At 39.7% G+C, this 20,242-nt stretch overlaps 1 protein-coding gene across 3 annotated transcripts in view; it reads right to left on the minus strand.

The window, feature by feature from the left end:
* The window catches only part of PGR (progesterone receptor), a 91,072-nt gene extending 76,215 nt beyond the window's left edge, over window positions 1-14,857 (minus strand). The window contains exons 1-2 of one of the 3 annotated variants that reach the window (XM_023208004.2): window positions 11,752-14,857; window positions 10,330-10,481 (exon numbers count right to left, since the gene is read on the minus strand). In XM_023208004.2, coding sequence (XP_023063772.2) covers window positions 10,330-10,481; window positions 11,752-13,400 — 1,801 coding nt within the window. In that variant the 5' untranslated portion in view covers window positions 13,401-14,857. The remainder of the gene's footprint in view (window positions 1-10,329; window positions 10,482-11,751) is intronic. The other 2 variants (XM_023208006.2, XM_023208005.2) reach the window with 2 other exon arrangements.
* Window positions 14,858-20,242: the final 5,385 nt, after the last annotated feature.

The following is a 20,242-nucleotide window of genomic DNA, read 5'->3' on the forward strand; positions in this document are numbered from 1 at the left end:
TTTATATATTACCTATATTATACTTGCATATGGGATAAACTCCATGATTGAATGAAAACTATATGAAGTTAGGTAATATGGCTTGTTTATCTTTTATAGCTCCCTGCAGAACCCAGCATGGTAGTAAGAATTTATTAAAAATGATAAGAATAGTCTGGATGCCGTTGCTCACGCCTGTAATCCCAGCACTTTGGGATGCTAAGGTGGGAGGATCGCTTCAGGTCAGGAGTTCAAGAGCAACCTGGCCAACATGGTGAAAGCCCATGTCTACTAAAAATACAAAAATTAGTGTGCATGGTGGTACAGCCTGTAATCCCAGCTACTTGGGAGGCAGAGGCAGGAGAATCACTTGAACCCAGGAGGCAGTGCAGTGAGCTGAGATTGTGCCACTGCACTTCAGCCTGGGCAACAGAGTGGGAATCCGTCTCAAAAAAAAAAAGATAAGAATAAATGATAAGAATTGTTTACAAAAATGTTCAGGGCTGCCACACAGTAAAAAGTCAGCAGGCACCACTTGCAATCTAGTCTATAAATCATCTCTGAGTACATGTCCAAAATCTCTGAGCTGAAATGTATTGGGCCAGATGTGTTTCAAAATTCAAAACTGTTTGTATTTTAGAAAGATGAAATAGAGCAACACTTAATAAAACATTATATTTATGCAGCAAAATGTATGAATATTTACAGAGACTACAAGATATCCTCATGTGATTTCAGATCAGATTTTGCAGCCAAACAAATTCATGTCAGGTTAGGTATTGTTGACAAGTGACTACAACAAAATTTTTGTTTGCAGTGCTTTTTGAATATTGAGATTGTGTGTGAGGAATTGTGGGCCTGTGTCCATTCTTGGCTCCATCTAGTCAGGAAGGATTCCTTAATTCATGACATAGAGTAACCTCAAGCTTTTGCTTCAACATTCTTCAAGTTTCATGCTTTGTTAGTCTCTTTCAACATTCTAGGGTACCTGAAAGTGAAAAGTGGTGCATATGGTCACTAGACAGCATTAGGGCAGGAGAGGCTAGCTGAGACTAGGCGGGGCCAGTGTGGAGGAAAGTCAGGCACCAAGTTGATCTGTAATCGCAGCCCCTTCAGTAAATACTTGCTTAAAGAATGAAGCTGGGTGCGGTGGCTCATGCCTGTAATCCCAACACTTTGGGAAGCCGAGGTGGGCAGATCACCTGAGGTCAGGAGTTCGAGACCAGCCTGGCCAACATGGTGAAACCACATCTCTACTAAAATAAAAAAAATTAGCTGGGTGTGGTGGTGGGCGCCTGTAATCCAGCTACTCGGGAGGCTGAGGCAGAAGAATCACTTGAACCAGGGAGGCGCAGGTTGCAGTGAGCTGAGATCAAACCACTGCGCTCCAGCCTGGGCAACGGAGCTAGATTCCACCTCATAAAACAAAAGATAACAACAACAAAAAAATAAAATAAAACAATGTCATCAGAAATTGGAAGTCTCTCATTGTCCTGACAGTAAGCACTTATTTTCTTTAGATAGCTCTCTACAGCTAGTAAGATCAAATGGGTACAATTTTTACCCAGAATGATATTATTCCTTACTTTTTCATAAAATCAAATATTTTAGAGACTTTTTCACATCTGTAATATAGATGTGAAACATTAGATGTGAATATTTAGACCGCTAATTCACTCTTTTCATTGCAAGGGTATACCACAAATTGCTAATCTCTTTTTAACAGACATTTGGACTGTATTCAGTTTCTCAGTTATTACAAATTGTGTAATACTGCAATAAACATTCATCTAAAGGTATTCTAGAGTTCTGTAAGGGTGAGTTTCTAGAAGCAGAATTGCTGGGCCAAAGTAATGCATATTTTAATTGACAATACCAAACTATCTTCAGATTCTCCAATGGTCACTGTTATTCATTATTATTCCAGTAATTGAATTGCTGAAATTCCCATTATTATTTTAATCAGTAGTGCTTATTAGTGAGTTGAGCCTTTTTCATACTTCTATGGGCTGTATTTTGTGAACTGTCTCAATAATTTTTGTTCATTTTTCTTCCTGTTGTCTTTTTCTTGATTTGTAAAAATATTTTGTATATGGGTAATAATTTCCTTTTGACTTATATACACGTAAGTTTCCTAATTTATTGTTGTCTTTTGACTTCATGAATTTTTTGAGATTATATAGCAAATTGAGCAAATTTGTTTTTGAATTCTGGATTTTATATCAAATTTAGAAACTTTTTCCATCCCAATATTATAAATACATACCTCCATCATCTTGCCATACTTTAGGTTTCCTTTCTTTAAATTAAAACAATTAAGTTGTTGACCCACATGAAATTTTTCTTGTGTATAATAAGCCAGGAGTCACAATATTATTATATTAAAAAAACTATTAAAAAATAAATGTTTCTTAATTACTGTCTCTATTTTTAAAGGCTTTGAATAAATCTTACTAGCTCAATAAACTACCTTTTCTAACTACTGAAGACAAGTCTCTGCCAGTACTACTATTATTTGGGGTAAGTTAATTAACTTCTGAGTCTTTGCTTACATATGAAGTGGAAATGGTAAATTCTACCTTTTAGGATTGTTGTGAAGAATAGAAATATTATATAAAGCATTTAGCATGGTTTCTATTACATATAGGCAATCAGTAATGACAACTCTTGGTACCTTCCTCTCTAGTTCACTTATAGCACCCTAAGTCTGCAACACACAATTTAATCAAACACTAAATTGCAGTGTTGTCTGTTAATCACTCACTTCCACACACACATTGCAGGCTCCTTGAAGTGAAAGACTATATCTTTTGCTGCAAAGGAATACCGAGTGAAAGTTAAGAGCATTGGCTCCAGGAGGGGAGTTCTGCTCTACTGTTGACTAACTGAACGAACCTCATCTGTAAAATGAGGAAAATAGAACCTGTCTCATAGGAATGTTGCAAGTGTTAAATGAGTTAGTACACAAAAAGACATTAGAAGAGTACCTGAATTTAGTAAACACTCAATAAATAACCATTATTTTTACCCTTTAATTTTTATATTTCCTACAAATGCTACAGCATTGTTTTGAGCTCACAGTTCATACTCACTACATGTGTATTGAATCTCATAAATAAATCACTTGGTCATAGGAGAGTAAATAGCATGAAAAGTATTTGCATTTTTTTCTAAAGAAATAATGATTACTAGTAAACACTATGCTTTAAGAAAAAAGTTATGATTCCTTAAAATGTCATCTAAAGTACATAACACAAAATGCTGTAGTAGCAGTTTAAAACAAAGCTCAAAACCTGTTAATTTTTAAAAATTGAGCATTAAACTTTACTTGTTTTGTAGGAGTTAAAATTAAAAGGAAAACACAATAGGCTATTTACATATCACTTGTTAGAAAGCATAACATCTCATCAGAGGAGAAAAAAATGTCTTGATGATAAGCTATACGAAGTATGCATTATATAGTTAATTATATGAGGGCTGTCTAGCCACAAGAAGGATATTGTGTTCATCAGCCCATCCTCAAATTAGATAGATAGGGATGATATATAGAGTATGTGACTTTCTGATGTTCTTAAATGACAATGAAGTTTAAAAGCCAAGGTGTAAACCAGCAGTCCTCAACCTTTTTGGTACCAGGGACCAGTTTTGTGGAAGACAATTTTTTCACGGATGGTGTGGGATGGTTTCTCGATAAAACTGTTCTACCACAGATCATCAGGTATTAGATTCTTATAAGAAGTGCACAACCTAGATCCCCGGCATGCACAATTCACAATAGGGTTCTCACTCTTATGAGAATCTAAGGCTGCTGCTGATGTGACAGGTGGCGGAGCTCAGTCTGTAATTCTCACTTGCCCACTGCTCACCTCCTGTTTGGCCCACTCCCTAACTGGCCATGGACCCGTATTGGACCATGGACTGGCTGTGCTATCAGTCCACATCCTGGCGGTTGGAAATGCCTTGTGTAAATGATTAGTGTGCCTATTTTTGAGTGTCTGTCTTAAGTATCAATTATTTCAATCCTTCCTTTAAAGAAGTGACTGATAAAGGATTCCCTGGAGTTACTTTGTTTTTTTTGCTGACAAAAGCAAAAGCTTTATAACTCAGATGTGATCTTCAGCTGGTAATGTGGATATTCTGTTAGAATAGTGAATAGTTGGACTTTAAATCTTGATCACAAATGGTCAACCTATCTTTGCACAAATGCCAAAAAGATAACAGCAAATAGAGCCAAAAAAGTCTTAGGAGTCACTCGAATAATTCAACACTTGACTGAGATCTAAGGTTTTCCTGTTTTTTTGGTTTGTTTGTTTGTTTTTTTTTTTACAAAAAGGTTGGCTGAGAATCCTTTGTCCCAATAAAAATCTCAAGTGGAAATATAAACCACATAAAGAAATACAGAGCTGTTCTGAGCAGAAGAAGGAATTTGACTGAGTTAAGGAGCACAATTTGAAAACCAGTCTCCTATAAGAGACCATGTATTTATCTGAAAAAGTATAAAATAATTAATATTTGCTCAAATACAGAACAGTCTGGGGAAACAGCACAGAAGTTAGAGTCAGACCTCCTGAATAGTAGAAACCTCTCTTTATACCCATCTGTAAAATATAGATACCAACAGAACCTCCATCTCATAGGACTCTTACAAGGATTAATTGAGCTAATCCAGTGAAGCAGTTAAAACCGTGCCTGAGTTACAGTAAATGAATAAGCCTCTTGCACAACATCAAGATATGATAGTAGACTAAACTGCCATCCTTCTCCATGTGTCTAACTGAATACTACGGTGTGTCAGCTATGGCTCTGGCATAACGTATATCAAGGTATTCTCATGTTCACTAGTTGTACCATGGGTTTGTATTGTTTTGTTTTCTTCTTCTTGGTTTTGTGCATGTAAAAGAGAGGGTCTGTATACATTTTCATCTTCAGTCCTAGCACAAGCACTTTTAAATGTATCAATACATGTATCTGAAGTGAATAAATTAGTGAATCAAATCATCTTAGCAGCAGGTAGAAAGCTGTCGTCTAGTTCATCCAGAACTGTATCAAAATACTTCAATATATTCTGGAAAGAGAAGACATGTACCAAAGGAGAAAAGTACAAAAAGTGTTTACTTAAGTAATAGTGTAGTAATTCCTAAATATAACGATTTTCATATTATGAAGTATTAAGTAGTGGTTAAAAAACACAGGTTAGAACTACATATATGAACAATAGAGCTTCAAGTCATTTTTGTATCAAAATAACATGAATGATGCATAAATTATGATATATAACATTTATATATTAACACACCCCAGAGAACATATTCCACACACACACACACACACACACGTGAAAAACTGAGGTAGAGGAAGAGAAAAATGGTAGGCAAGGGAACAGATTAGAGGTATTGATCAAAGAGGACTTAAGCCTTATTGGTAACATTTTCATTGTTTAAAGGAGATGAACTGTTGAGTTACTTGAGTAATTAAAGTACAATGATTCAGTGGCCAGAACAGGAGCAGTTATTAGCACTAGCATGCATGGCTAATACTACTGCTTCTCCTCTGGCTCTAGTAGTGGTATTAAGGTATAGGTTAAAAGAGTATTAATAATTTGGGAGCTCTAAATAACCAAATATGAACACATGACACCAAATGTTATCTTTTTGACCATTCTTTTTCAGTAGAGTAGAGGTTTATATCAGTGAACCATAATGTAAAATGGTGTGTAAAACCAGTCTATCATTACCCATGCTAAATATTAAACTGAGAGACCCCAGCTTGAAAAGAAATTGGATATAGAGTTTTGAAATAAAGTCTAGTGAATTACTACATATTTATTTTTAGGGTAATGTGAAAGCCATTATAGAGTAGACTCTATTGGAGAGTAATTGAATTTAAGTAAGATTATCGGCAAAATACCTTCTCAGAGTCCAAATATTATTCAAATAGATTACAGTGGAAGAGATTGCTGGATAATCTGTGCACTACAAAAGATGGAGAAAGCATTACAGAGCTCTAAATATAGAACAAATAAATCACAGAAGTTGCTAATGAAAAATTGGATGTTCAACATTTCTCTTTCTGATGCTGTATCAAGGAGAACTATGCTACCAAACCAGTTTTCATTACTATCCTATGACACCAAGTATACTCAACTTTTGAAAGAAATACTTTATTCATAAAAGTATTTCATTTCTGTCTAGTTTCCTCTGTAGTCTATTTATTGTGATGTCTAGGTCTGAAAAACTTTCCCCATTATCTGACAGAGGGGTCAATTCTCTAGTTGTCCAAACATTGCATAAACGAATCACTTACCACACATGCAATTAGTCATGTGTACACAAATTGGTAAAATTTCTCTCTCCACCACTACACTATAAACTTTAGTCAACAGCTAGCAAGGTCTCTCTTGTTTTACTGCGGTTTCACCAGCACCTACCATAGTACCTGGTGCATGGCAGGTACTCAATACATACATGAACTAATGTAATTAAGGTAATTACTTCATGAACAATATATGAATAAAAGAATAAGGATAATATTGCAATGCAATTGAAAATCCATCAATACCTACTTAGCTTAGTGTCTTCTAAGTAATACATTTCAACTGCATTATAACATGTGTTTAATCATATTACATCAAATGTATTCACAACAAATGCTGTCACTGAGTAAAGCATCCAAGGAATAAAAGCGTGGCATTATCAGTTATGATGAGTGGATCATGTAGCAGTTATGTACTGGATGCCTAGTATATTCCTAGCACTGGGCTGGTTACTGTGTACTGGCAAAGATAAGTCATTGAAAAACTGTCCTTTCTTTCATCACACCAGGTTAGTAGTCTGCATTTGCAGGACTGGCAGGTCATTATTACTTCCTCTCCTTGGAAGGCATTAAGTCAATTCCTGACTATTTCCTGGTTCATTCCAAACCTGTAAGTCTTGGTAAAGGAATGCAATGGGCTATCCCACCAACTGGTTTTTGACCAATACTATATTTTAAACAATTCAGTTAGCTTAAAAGAAACCATCTTTCCCAACTCCTTTCTCCCATTTCCTGAGTGGTATCTTATTTCTTTATCTCTTCTCTCTTCTGTCTCATATCAAGGGAAACCGAGTCACCCAGAATGACTTTATAGGCTTTATCACCTCCCACCCCTAACATGGGAAGGAGGTGAAGAAACTGTTGGCTCCTGCTTATGTCTTCTTATTGTTGCCCTAAATATGAAGTTAATATGATTCATCCTTTTATACCACACACTTCTCATTACCCCTGCTCTTGCATTCTCCTTTAGGATTCACTTTTACCTTCCTAGATGTTTCATCACTTGGCTCACATCTTTTCCTCGAACCCTCTATTGTTTTTTCTTTGATTGCATTTCCTATTATGAGAAAGGAAGCGTAGTGGTCGAGGGCAGGGATTCTGGATTCATACCACCTGGATTTGAATCCTGACTTTACCATTTCCTAAGTGTATTAAGACAGCTTAACATCTACAGACCTTAGTTTCTTCATTTGTAAAGTGGGAGTAATAATAATAATATCAATATTACAACAATTAGATAAGTTAAGACCTGCAAAGCACTGAAATAGTCACTGGCACAGAGAAAGCACTTTATAATGCCATCATTTTCATTATCATCTTGGTAACATTAGTATCCATATTGTTGCCTGTTGACTTGAAACTTCTGGCCATTTTGGAAACCACACATAGCACCACCGTGAACCAGCTCATCACGCAGCATTGCTTTATTGAAGATTTTGAACCTAGTATAAGTCCTTCTACTTATCTTTCTCATTCCTGAAAACTCCTAGAACCTTCTCTCTATTCTCTTGCCTTAAATTACTAATTCTCCAAATTCACCCAAACACTAGCAACCTAGTTTCCCAACCTTTAACTCTCTCAATTTCCTAATGTGAACATTCAACACTTAGTCAGTGCAATCTTAATTTCTTCACTCTTCTTTGACTATGTACACTTAAAGTTTTCCTCGATGCCTAGAGATCTTATCTGTCCTTTACTAATCAAATGTTCATATCTTCCATGAAGCCTTCTTCATCATGCAAGAATATACATATTCCAGCCCATGACCACCTCGCTTTGTCCAAATACAAAAACTCACAAACCACAAAGATCTCATATACATTACAGAATTGCTTACTTGGGCATTTACTGAGAATCTTTATTTAGATGTTTTATGTGCATATGTTACTTCCCTAACTGTATTACAAGCTCCTTGAAAGTAGAAATGCCAATAGAAACTGATAATATGTCAGGCCTTTTACATACTTTACAAGTATTGGTTCATTTAATCTTTACAGCAACCCTAAGAAATAGCCACTGTTATCCTCATTTTATCTCAAGGCAGAGAAAAGTGAAGTCAGGGACAAAGGATATCTTTGGTATAAATTGCTGAATGAAGGAACTTACTAATATAGTTCATAATCTTGTTCTAGTTTCATGAATGATTTATCTGCATCAAATCTTAAGTAACTCTTTGTAATTATAGATAAATAAAGGTGCTTCACTTCTACTGCTCAAGACTATAGGACCATGCCAACAGCCAGAGTCCAACAAATGCTTTCTAAGAGTACATTTGGAAAGATTTCCTCACAGTTTTGGATGCTATTCTAACAAAATGATGAGAAAGCATTTGTATTTTAGTTAGGGTGCTCTTTGCTCTACATATGCACTTTATGAAATAACTTCTATGAATCAAACAGAGTTTATATATCTACTTTTGCATATCGTCTCTGATTTACAAGACTGCAATTTAAAAATATTTAACCTATGTTTACTAACAATCAGCTACTAACTAGTTTTGTGACTTTTGGAAACTCATATTTATGTCTTTGAGATTTGCTTATCTTTAAAAGAAGGAGCTGGGGTAGGAAAAATTGGCCTTCAGGGGATTCTAAGGGAGTCATTTACTTATAAAATTATACTATCCTTAGGAGACTTTAGAGGAAATCATATTAATGCAGAAGGGAATGTTTAAGAAACCAGAACCGAAGTCAGATAAAAATGGTAACTCCAATTACCCACTGGAAAACTGACTTTTCCACATAAAGAACTTCCATCTGAAACCGTAAATAAACTATGTCAATGGGTAAGAGCCACTCTCAGTTGCCCTATTTTCTCCAGTACCACTTTTAACACTGCCTCAATTAGTTTAAAAGGCAATCAAACCCCCTGAAGCTGAATATGTTCAACATCAGTAAAATATATTTATCTTTTGTTAAAAAAAAATCACGTTCTAAAAATATACAAAACAAATATTTGTTATGAAGAACTCCTTTGAAAGCTCCCTTAAAGTGAAATTTCCCATTCCCTGCTTTTCTGCTTGTAAGCAGAGTGCTTTTCAAACAAACAAACAAACAAACAAAAAACCTCAGAACAGGAGACAAAAAGCCAACATTCAGATCTTTGGTTCCTTGTCTAGGTGTGATCTCAGCACTCCAGAGGGAACACTAAGCTCCATTTTACATACTTCTACAATACATTTATTGCTAGTATTAAAATATGAAATCTTTCTATGTATTTTTATCTTCGACTGTAAAGATGTTTGGCTGCTTAGAGTTTAGGTAGAAATAAATTTTAAAAATTTACTTTGAGAAAGTCTGAAACACACCATGCAAGTAAATCTGAAATCATTAAGCATGTAAGTTCAATGGGTTTAAAAACATGAAAGTTTTACTTAAAGCAAAATACTTCTTTAGAGATTATGTTACTGTGATGGCCAGATTTTTTGTTTTAAACTGTTTAATGCTGTCCTTATACACTTACAAAAATATACTGAACAAAAAGAGAATTTAAAAATTTGTTTAGAATTACTATTTTGTAAATATTACATAAATATTCATGTAGTCAAAAGACAGTATCATGTAGAAAACTAACTGCATCATATATATGTTGTGATATATGTTCGTGTATGTATAGGCAAATATGTATATGCATACAGGTACATATGTGTCAACTACCATTTTTCTTTTAATCAAAATTTTAAAGTACTGCATACATATATATCTACATAATAGATATATAAAAGTACTATTAGAACGAAACTGTTTCCTGAAAGCTAAGCAGTTAAGGAATAATAGAAGCACTTTCCTCAAGATTTTTAAGACTTATGTCTAATACTGAAAGTGTAGTCAAAGAGTATGCTATTATAATACCCAACCACATTCAATCTTGAGTATCATAAATAAAAACATATTGTTTAAATGTCATCATATATTTTAAATTATATGAAAATATCACCATTTCTCAGAAGAAACAAGGAATAATTGAAATCTATGCAATAATAGATGGTCTCCATTTACAATTAAAGCAATAATAAAGGATCATGGGAAAGGAGCCTACCTTCCATTGCCCTTTTAAAGAAGACCTTACAGCTCCCACAGGTAAGGACACCATAATGACAGCCTGATGCTTCATCCCCACAGATTAAACAAATCTTCTGAGGTAATGACTCGAAGCTGTATTGGGGGCTCTGGCTGGCTTCTGAATCCGGCCTTGAAATGCAAAACAAAGTACTCCAATTATTTTTAAGTGCACCACTATCTAATACTAAAGGTTTCTTAAACCAGTATTGAGACGGTGAAAGGAGATTTTAAAAACAGAACTGTATATATACACTTGAAAGACATGCAAATTAAACTTGGTAATAGACTACCTGTAACTGGATTCAACACACTTGCAAATGATTAGCCATTCATCAGTAGCACCAATATAAAAGAACAATTATTACGGTATAATATTAAGTTCTGGAAAGCTAAAGTCAGTTAAAAAGAAATCTTTCTACAAAACTCTTTATATAGCAACGATTTAGTCTTTGACAAATGAAATGTTATGTCCTTCCTGTGGGTATGCTGCGTCAAAACAAATACGATTTGGCTTTAAAAGTTCGATGGTACTTTGCAATGTTTTGGTTTTGAGTTTTTAAAACACAACCCTGTAATCATTGCTTACTTAAACAAGTATATGTTTGTCATTTTAAAGTATTGTCCAATACACTGACACTGTTGCCTATTCACAACATAAGATTCCAAACAGAGCATTCTTTTTTTTTTACATTCCATTACTTCAGTATGCAAATTAGTGTTTTTTAAACCTGCGTAAAAAAAAAAGTTGTAGTGAATCGCAAGCAATAATTAGAAAAGGGTGCAATGCAGTGATAGGTGTTTAAATCCACAGTTTAAACATCTCTCACGTGAACTTAACTTTAATCTTGGGATTCTTAAGAAAATAGAGCCATTAAAGTGTTCAAATCCCTAAGATGGTGCTGCTTTCGGTTCTGGCGGGCCACCTCTCAAGTCCCACCCCTCCCGGGGGAACGGTGCCTTAACTCCTCTCCAAGACAGGCACTCCTGGTAAACGTCCTTCCTCTAAGAAAGAAGCATTTCATAAAGCCCCCAACTCGCCGCGCACTTTCTGCCCCGCTGGGCTACAGCGGACCTAGTGTGACGCTGCACGTTTTAAATCAGGATTGGTTCTGCTTCGGAATCTGGAAGATTCGGAAAGTTTAAAATAACAAAAAAGAAAAAAACAGCTTTCAGGCAGGCACGCCCCCAAAATAGTATATTCTGCGCCCACCTTCGTGTCCCCAAGAGTGAGGAGAGCAGGGAAGAAGAAGGGAGGCAACTGCCCCTGTGCTGTGTCCCGCTGCCCACCCCCTCCGGCCGCCCGGGGGAGCGCAGCGGTGCGCCGGGTCTGGGGCTGAGGGTTGGCGGCTGCCGCCAGCGGAACCGCTACTCCCGGACGCGCCCCGCCCCGGGCCCTCACCTCAGGTAGTTGAGATAGGGCGGGTAGACCTGCTGCAGGCCCTCCTTGAGCACGGCTGCCTGGTAGCCGAGCTGCGGGAGCCCGTTGAGGCCGAGTGCAGGGTAGAGCGCGGGGGCCGCCCCGGCGGCGGCGGCGGCGGCAGAGGCGGAGGTGGAGGGCAGGCCATCCCGCGGGAGCAGGCAGCCGCCCGCGCCCGGCACCTTGCAGGGCGGCGGCGCGAACTGGCCCTGCTGGGGCGGCGCGCCCTCCGCTTTGTACAGGATGCACTCCAGGGTCGACCCCGGGGAAGACGCGGACGAGACTGAGGCACTGGCTGGTGCGGCCGTCACTGCCGCTTCCCCAGGTCTGGATGGGGGCGCTCGCAGCGGCAGCTGGGGCGGTGGCCCCAGCGGGAAATCCGGGAAGGCGGCGGGGTTGGCACCGGCCACCAGGTAGGAACCCCGGGAGCGCGCGGAGGCCTCCGCGCCTTCCTCCTCCTCCTTGATCTTTAGAGTGGGCGGCTGGAAGTCGCCATAGAGAGGGTACGCGTTGTCCTTGGGCTCGGCGTCGGGCGGGTACGCGCAGTCGGGGAAGTCGCCGACAGCGACTGGAGTGGATGAGGCAGAGGGTGAACTCTGCGGCGGGGCAAAGGCGCTGGCGGCTCCGGCGCCGCCGTCGTAGCTCTCGTCTTCCAGCAACTGCCGAGTGCGGGCTGCCAATAAGGCGTGATTGAGAGGCACGATGGGCACGTGGATGAAATCCATCATCGTGGTGGCCAGCGGGGAGCGCCCGGGCGCCATGGGCGCGTCCTGCTCCACCAGAGCGACCCTGGGCGCTGAGAAGCGGGAATCTTCCTTGGGGACCAGGCCGACGCCTCCTGCGGCCGCCCCTGGGGGGACACCCGCGGCTCCTCCTCCAGCCGCCGCGCCACCCAGAACCCGAGGTTTGCCCTTCAGAAGCGGACCCGCAGAGTCCTCGGACTCGGAGCCATCCTCCTCCTCAACCTCCACCGCAGTGGGCTGCGGAGACGGCTTCACTGGGGCCCCGGACCAATGAGGGCTCCCAGAGGCCGGGAGCAGCAGCTGCCGGGATGGTGACAGGCCCCGGGGCAGCACCTTATGGGCAGCTGCCGTCCCGGAGCTGTCTTCAGTCTTGTCCCCGGACCGGCTCATGAGCGGAGACAACACCAACACCCTCTGGGTGGCAGGGGCAGCTGGTGGGTCTTCAGGAAGTTCCGGGCCAAACAGGCACCAAGAGCTGGTGACCTCGCAGGCGGGAGGGCTGGGTTGGCTCTGCCCGGGACCTGAGGGCGCCAACAGAGTGTCCAAGACACTGTCCAGCAGTCCGCTGTCCTTTTCGGGGGGTCTAGAACTGCTGCCTCCAGTACCCCTTGTAGCTTCAGCTCTGGAATATGCTCCCTCCACGTCGGACAGCGACTGCTGGTCCTGCGTCTTTTCGTCTGGGGGATCCTGTCCCTGGCAGAGCCGAGGGAAGAGTAGCCCGTCCAGGGAGATAGGTATGGCCGAAACTTCAGGCAAGGTGTCCGAGGTCTGGCTCCCCTGGAACGGGCCTGCGGCTGGGCGACACAGCAGTGGGGATCCTACCTCGGGGGAGGGCGGGCCGCCCGCCACGTGGGGAGCCCGGGGACCCTTTGCCTTCAGCTCAGTCATGACGACCTGGACTCTCCTTTTCTCCTCCCCCGTCTCCAGGGAGGAGGGAAAAGGGAAGGAGGAGGGGGTTTCGGGAATGTAGGGGCAGAGGGAGGAGAAAGTGTGTTGAATGTGGCTGGACCGGAGGGATCTCCACCTCCTGGGTCGGGGGGCGGGGGAGGGCGGCGCTGGTCAGCTCCTGCCCTTGGCCTCCATCCTGTCGTCAGGGGAACGGTGGCTGTCGTTTGTCCCAGCGAGCGGCAAGTGGGGAGCGCAAGAAAAAGTAGTAATTGTAGGGATCTCGTCTCCTAACTCGGAGAGTTTTCCGAGAGTTCTCCGACTTCTGTCCGAGGACTGGAGACGCAGAGTACTCACAAGTCCGGCACCTGAGTGACTGCGACGGCGACAGCAATTCAGTGACATGCGGCCCCTTTATCTCCCCACTTTTTCTCTGGCATCAAACTCGTGCATGCTGTGAAGCTCTCAATCCCTCGCTGAGTTCCACTGCCCCTCTCACTAAAACCCTGGGGCTAGTCGGACCTCTCGGTACAGCCCATTCCCAGGAAGGGTCGGGCTTCTGCTGGCTCCCTACTGCGGGCGACAGTCATCCCCGAAGATCTCAGTTCCCAGCAGTGCGGGAGCACTAGCCGCCTCGGGTTGTAGATTTCGCTCAAATGACAAGTGAAGCTAGTTCTCATTGGGAATGCCACCCACACGCGCAAATACAACAAGGCTTACCCCGATTAGTGACAGCTGTGTACTGGCCAGACAGCTTTCTAACAACGCCTCCTCTTCTAGGGAGGCCCCGCCCAAAGCCCCTCCCTACCCCAATTAGGGGTAGAATCTGAAACTCTGGAATTGGCATTTCCACCCATTATTCTGAATGCTACTCTCAATAGCAGGTTCTTTGGGATGGAACCTCATAAGCATATTCCATTTTGTTTTGCAAATTAAGAATTATGCCCTATCTAATTGGAAAAACGAATAGATTCTATCAGAAGTAGAGTTTTTGTCACCATTTTAAGATTTCAGTTTTGTAAATATTTAACACAGGAAGATATTTGACTACATTATCTTTTAAAATAATAAATGTATCAAAGACGATTCTAAATACTTTAAGAGATTTTCTCCCTTATGCGTTCCATCAAAGTGAATGCTTTCAAGTTTCTCCTGCTGCAACCAACATGTCCTGATTCTCTTGAGTAATCCTCAGCGTGACAAAGAAATTTGGGAGTAGGAGATGGTCACACCTCTGTACCTATGATGGAAGTTTGGATGTTGTGTGCCATACTTTGATTTGTCCTAAGGAATGTGTTCCAATTTTTAGTAAATAGCACTTTAAGGAAAGTTTCCTTTAGCTCCAGCTTATACCCTGTGCTACATCATAAGATCCTCAGTAGAGATGTTGAACAGTACTTTTTTCCCTAAATATTCTTAGTCTGAAAAGTAATTATCTTTGAACTCATAAAAATGGATCCCGTCTAAATTCATGAAGTCAGTAGAGAAAGGGAAGAGTATTGCAATATATATTTTAGATAAACAGTCATAAACTATATTTGACCCAAGACCATTGGGTATTTTAACATCATTTTAAATATACCTTGTTCAAAACAGAGTGAATGATTTGCAAATTTTCTTATAGGACCTCAAGGTCTAGCTATGCTAATGACTCATAGTTTATCTCAACCATGTATAGAAAATACAGAAGAAGACTCCAAGAGGTGGGGGAGCCACTAGAGGTAAGAAGCCTGGACCCCTCGATCATCTGGGGAAGAGCTACATGAGTGAGAAACAAACCTTTATCATGTTAGATCACTAGGACTTGGAGTTGATTGTTCTAGCAAGTGGTTTACTCTGATTAATCTTAGGTATGTGGGAATTAGGCAGATAGAGGAAAGGTAAAGAGAATTCCAGGAAGCAGGTATAGTATGTTCACAGGGCATCTGCAAGGGGACCATTATAAATAAAGCAGGAGCGATTGTGGGCACAGAAGTATATGAGACTAGAGAAGTAAACTGATTTATTAATATCATTATTGTTGTTTTCAGGCTTTCTCTTTCCAACCTATCTTAAAACAGTTGCCGTGCTTTATTGAGGTATAATTCTAATATCATATGACTCACTCAAAGTATCAATTCATTGATTTTTCATGTACTCAGAGTTGTGCAACCATCACCCACTATTAATTTTGTAACATTAGTATAACTCTAAATCTCAGTATACACTAGCAGTTACTCCACATTTCTGCCTAAATCTCCCAGCTGCCACTAATATGCTTTTTGTACTTGTGATTTGGCTATTTTGGATCAAAGTTCATCCATGTACCACATGAATCAGTACTTCTTCACTCTTTTTATTGACAAATAATATTTCATTGCATGGATAAACCACATTTTATTTATCCATCTCTATCAATTGTTGGACATTTGGGTTGTTTACACCTTTTAGCTACCATGAAAAATCCTGCTAATGAATATTCATGTAGAAGTTTTTGTGCAGCATATATTTTCCTTTCTCCAGGTATATACCTAGGAGTGCAATTCTTTTTTTTTTTTTTTTTTTTTTTGGAGACAGAGTCTCGCTCTGTCGCCCAGGCTGTAGTGCAGTGGCACGATCTCGGCTCACTGCAAACTCCGCCTCCTGGGTTCACGCCATTCTCCTGCCTCAGCCTCCCGAGCAGCTGGGACTAGAGGCGCCCGCCACCGCGCCCGGCTAATTTTTTGTATTTTTAGTAGAGACGGGGTTTGACCGTGGTCTCGATCTCCCCTTGTGATCCGCCCGCCTCAGCCTCCCAAAGTGCTGGGATTACAGGCGTGAGCCACCGCGCCCGACCTGGAGTGCAATTCTTGCGTCATATGGTAACTCTAGGTTTAGTCTTTGGAGGAACTGCCAGACTATGGTTCAAATGATTGTACATCTTACATTTCCGCCAGCAGTGTATAAGGGTCCTAGTTTCTTCACATCTTTGACAACACTTTTTATCTGTCTTTTTTGTTATAGCCCTCCAAGTGTGTGAAATGGTATCTCACTGATTTATTTATATTTTCCTGATAGCTAATGCCACACAATGTATAGAGTTTGTAAAATCACGACAGCATTGCCAGGTAGTCTTCTAATCCCTTTACCTGTGTTAACTGTAATCCTTCAGCAGTCTCACAAAATAGGTACTTTTATCCCAATATCATAGCTAGGGAAACTGAGGCACAAGGTTATCCGGTATTACAAAGTTAAGTACTGTAACCCAAATCCAAGACATCAAATGACTCCTTAAGAGTGTGTTTTTAAATGTCAGATGCCATATAATTTGGTTTCCCGGTCGCTACTGTAAAATTGGCACTTGGCTTCATTTTAAATCTGACAAACTATATTTGGCTTGATTTTGGTTGATTATAATAATTCCCTTGTCAGAATGTCTGGGGAGGTTGTTTCCAAAAGATTGAAAATCTTGACGTGGGAAGACAATAACAAAGATGTCCAACATGTCCTAAATCACCATTATTCCATAAATTTTGTTGCTGAGTGATTAGCATTTTTGGCACAGGAACTCCCCAAATGTATGAATCGTTGAATGAAACAAAATTAACTGATTAAATTCAGGTGCGATGGGGCTAACTTCAGATATTCCTGAAGACTGTTTTTGGAGAAGAGGATGTAAACGTGGAAGTTTTTTTTTCTATAGTTTGGAAAAAAACCACGTTATCAAGATATAGTTGTCATATAATAAACTGCATATATTTAAATTGTATAATTTGTTGTTATACCTGTGAATTAAAATGATAAACATACCCTTTGCCTCCAAAAGTTTCCTCATGCCACTTTTTAAATTCCCTCATATTATTCTATCCCATCCCCTTCTCCTAGTACTAATCACCACTTTCTGGCAAGCCACTAATCCGCTTTCTGTCACCATATATTAGGTTTTAAAAAATATTTATATCAATTTATTAAACATTAAATTATACATATGCATATACCTTTTAGGTCCGTTTCCTTTAAATGTTTTATTAATAGATTTTACTTTGGGGATCAATTTTGGATTTACAGAAAAATTGAGCAGATAATATAGAGAATGCTCATATATCATTTGTACAATTTTCTCTGTTAGCATTTTAAATTAATAGGGTACTTTTGTTATAATTAATGAACTAATACTGATACGTTGTTATTAACTAATATTCACAGTTTGTTTAGAATTTCTTCATTTTCATTTAATGTCCTTTTTCCTTTCCAGGATTCCATCCAGGACCCCACATTTAATTGTTATGATGTCTTGGGCTCCTCTTGGCTGTGAGAGTTTCTCAGATTTTCCTTGTATTTGATGACCTTGACAGTCCTTAGGAATACTGGTGAGGTATATTACAAGATGCCCCTCTACTGGAATTTGATATATCTTCATGAGTAGACTAGGGTTATGGGTTTTGGTGGGGAGGGTTGGAAATCAAAGAGGTAACGTGCTGTATTTATTACATCATATGAAGGGTACATATTGTCAACATGACTTATGACTGTTAATGTTGTTCTCCATCACCTGGCTGAAGTAGTGTTTGTCAGGTTTCTCCATTGCATAGTTACTCTTTTTTCCTTATTTGCATACTCTTTACTCTTTGGAAGGAAATCATTATGAGTCACTTAAGGAAGTGTAGGGGAGTAGGGTGTTATGCTAGCCCTCCTTTGGAGTGGAGTATCTACATAATTTATTTGGAATTCTGTGTGGACGATTTGCCTGTTCTCCCCCATTTAATTCTTTGTTCAGTCTTTTCTTTATATCTATATGGATTCATGAATACTTTGTTACTCAGATTTTTCCAGGTTTGGCATTGGGAGCTTTTTCAGTTGACTCCTGTGCTCCTTGACCCACTCTCCGTATTGTGTGTATGTGTGAACCTTCTTACTCTGTGGTATTACAAGGTGCTATAGGCTCATCTTGTATATTTCCAGCCCCAGTTGTAGAATCAGCCATTTATCCAAGGAAGTTTGAGACTTCTTATTGGAAGCTGGTATAGAAATGAAGATCTGGATGCCAAATAAATTAGTTTTTATTTCTTAGAATTGTGTATAATACAGTATATGCTTTTTTCATTTGGTTTCTCTCAGCATAATTATTTTGAGATTCAGCTAAATTATAGTATGTATCGATAGTTCGTTCTTTTTGTTATTTTTATTTATATACTATAGTTTGTTTATGTATTGAACTGTGGATAAATATCTGAGTTGTTTCCAATTTTTTGATATTATAAATAGAGCTACTATGAAAATATTGTACAAGTCTTTGCATGGACACGTGTTTTCATTTTTTCTTGGTAAATACCTAGCAGTAAAATGGCTGGATAAATTCGTGGGTGCTGTGGTCTGAGTGTTTGTGTTTTCCCCAAATCTGTGTGTCAAAACCTAATCATCGATGTGTTAGTTTTAGTAAGCGGGGCTCTTGGGGAGTGATTAGGTCATGGAGTGCTGCCTTGCCCCTTCTACCATGGAGTACACAGTAAGAAGTTGCCATCTAGGAACTGCAAAGCAGGTCTTCACCAGACATCAAATCTGTCGCCTTTCTTGTGGACTTCCCAGCCTCCTGAACTGTGAGAAATAAGTTTCTGCTGTTTATAAGCTACCTAGTTTATGGTATTTTGTTACAGCAGCCCAGATGGACCAAGACAATACATGTACATTTAACTGTCAGGCAATTTTCCAAAGTGATTGTATCATTTTACATTTCCACCCAGTATATTAGAGTTCTAATTCTTCCATAAGTTGGACAACAATTGGTATAGTCAGCATTTTTAACTTTAGCAGTTCTAACAGGTAGGTAGTGGTATCTCATTATGGTTTTAATGTGCATTTCGTTAATGACTAATGATGTTGATCATGTTTTCACACGCTTATTTGCGATATTTATATATTCCTCTTCTGTGTATCTGTGTGTCTGTTCAAATCTTTTATTTGCTTTTTCTAAAAAAAAAACTTGAATTGTTTTGTTGTTGTTGAATTTTCAGAATTCTTTATGAATTCTGATAGAAGTCCATTGTCATATGTGGGATTTGAAAGTAGTTTCTTCTAGCCTGTGGCTTGTCTTTAAGTTCTCTTAATGGGATCTTTTGAAGAGCAGATGTTTTTAATATTGACAAAGCCTCTTTATTTACATTTTTATGGAATATTCTTTTGGTGTCATAACTGAATATTCCTTGCCAAACCCAAGGTTGTAAATGTTTTCTGTCATGTTTTCTTTTGGCTTTATAGTTTTAGGTTTTACATTTATATCTGTGGTACATTTTAAAGTTACTTTTTAATATGGTATAAGGTCTAGATCAAAATTCACTTTTTTTGCATCTGGATATCCAGTTGTTTCAGCGCCATATGCGGAAAAGAATACGCCTTCACTAATTTCCTTTGCACCTTTGTTGAGAATTAGTTATTCAGCTATGTGGAGATGTGTTTCTGTACCCTCCATTCCATTTAATTGTATTATTGGACAGTTTTTATGTCAATACATTATCTTGATTAGCTGTAATTTTTTAAGCTGTTCTTGTTTAAATCTGTCTGTGTAAATGACAGTGTTCTTCCTCTAACCTTCCAGCCCTGGGGGTGAGGAGGGGTATCCCACAGCTGGTTGAGGTAAGAGACAGGATCCAGGGTGCGCTCTGAAGCTACAGATAGCATGAGAGGCAACCCATAAAATTTCTAAGCAGAGTGGTAACAGTGGCCCCCCACTTCTGTTTCTGAACTCCAGCTCTCAGCGTGTTGGTGACTTTGAACCCCCTCCCCAGAAATGGAAATGCCAAAATGGAAGAGCCCTCAGTCACCTAGCTCCCTTCCCAATAGGACATAGAGTTAAAGGCTAGACCATCTTCCCTCCTGGGTGGAACCCTTCT

Source organism: Piliocolobus tephrosceles, chromosome 13 (genome assembly GCF_002776525.5).
Source record: "Piliocolobus tephrosceles isolate RC106 chromosome 13, ASM277652v3, whole genome shotgun sequence".
NCBI classification, from domain to species: Eukaryota; Metazoa; Chordata; class Mammalia; order Primates; family Cercopithecidae; genus Piliocolobus; species Piliocolobus tephrosceles.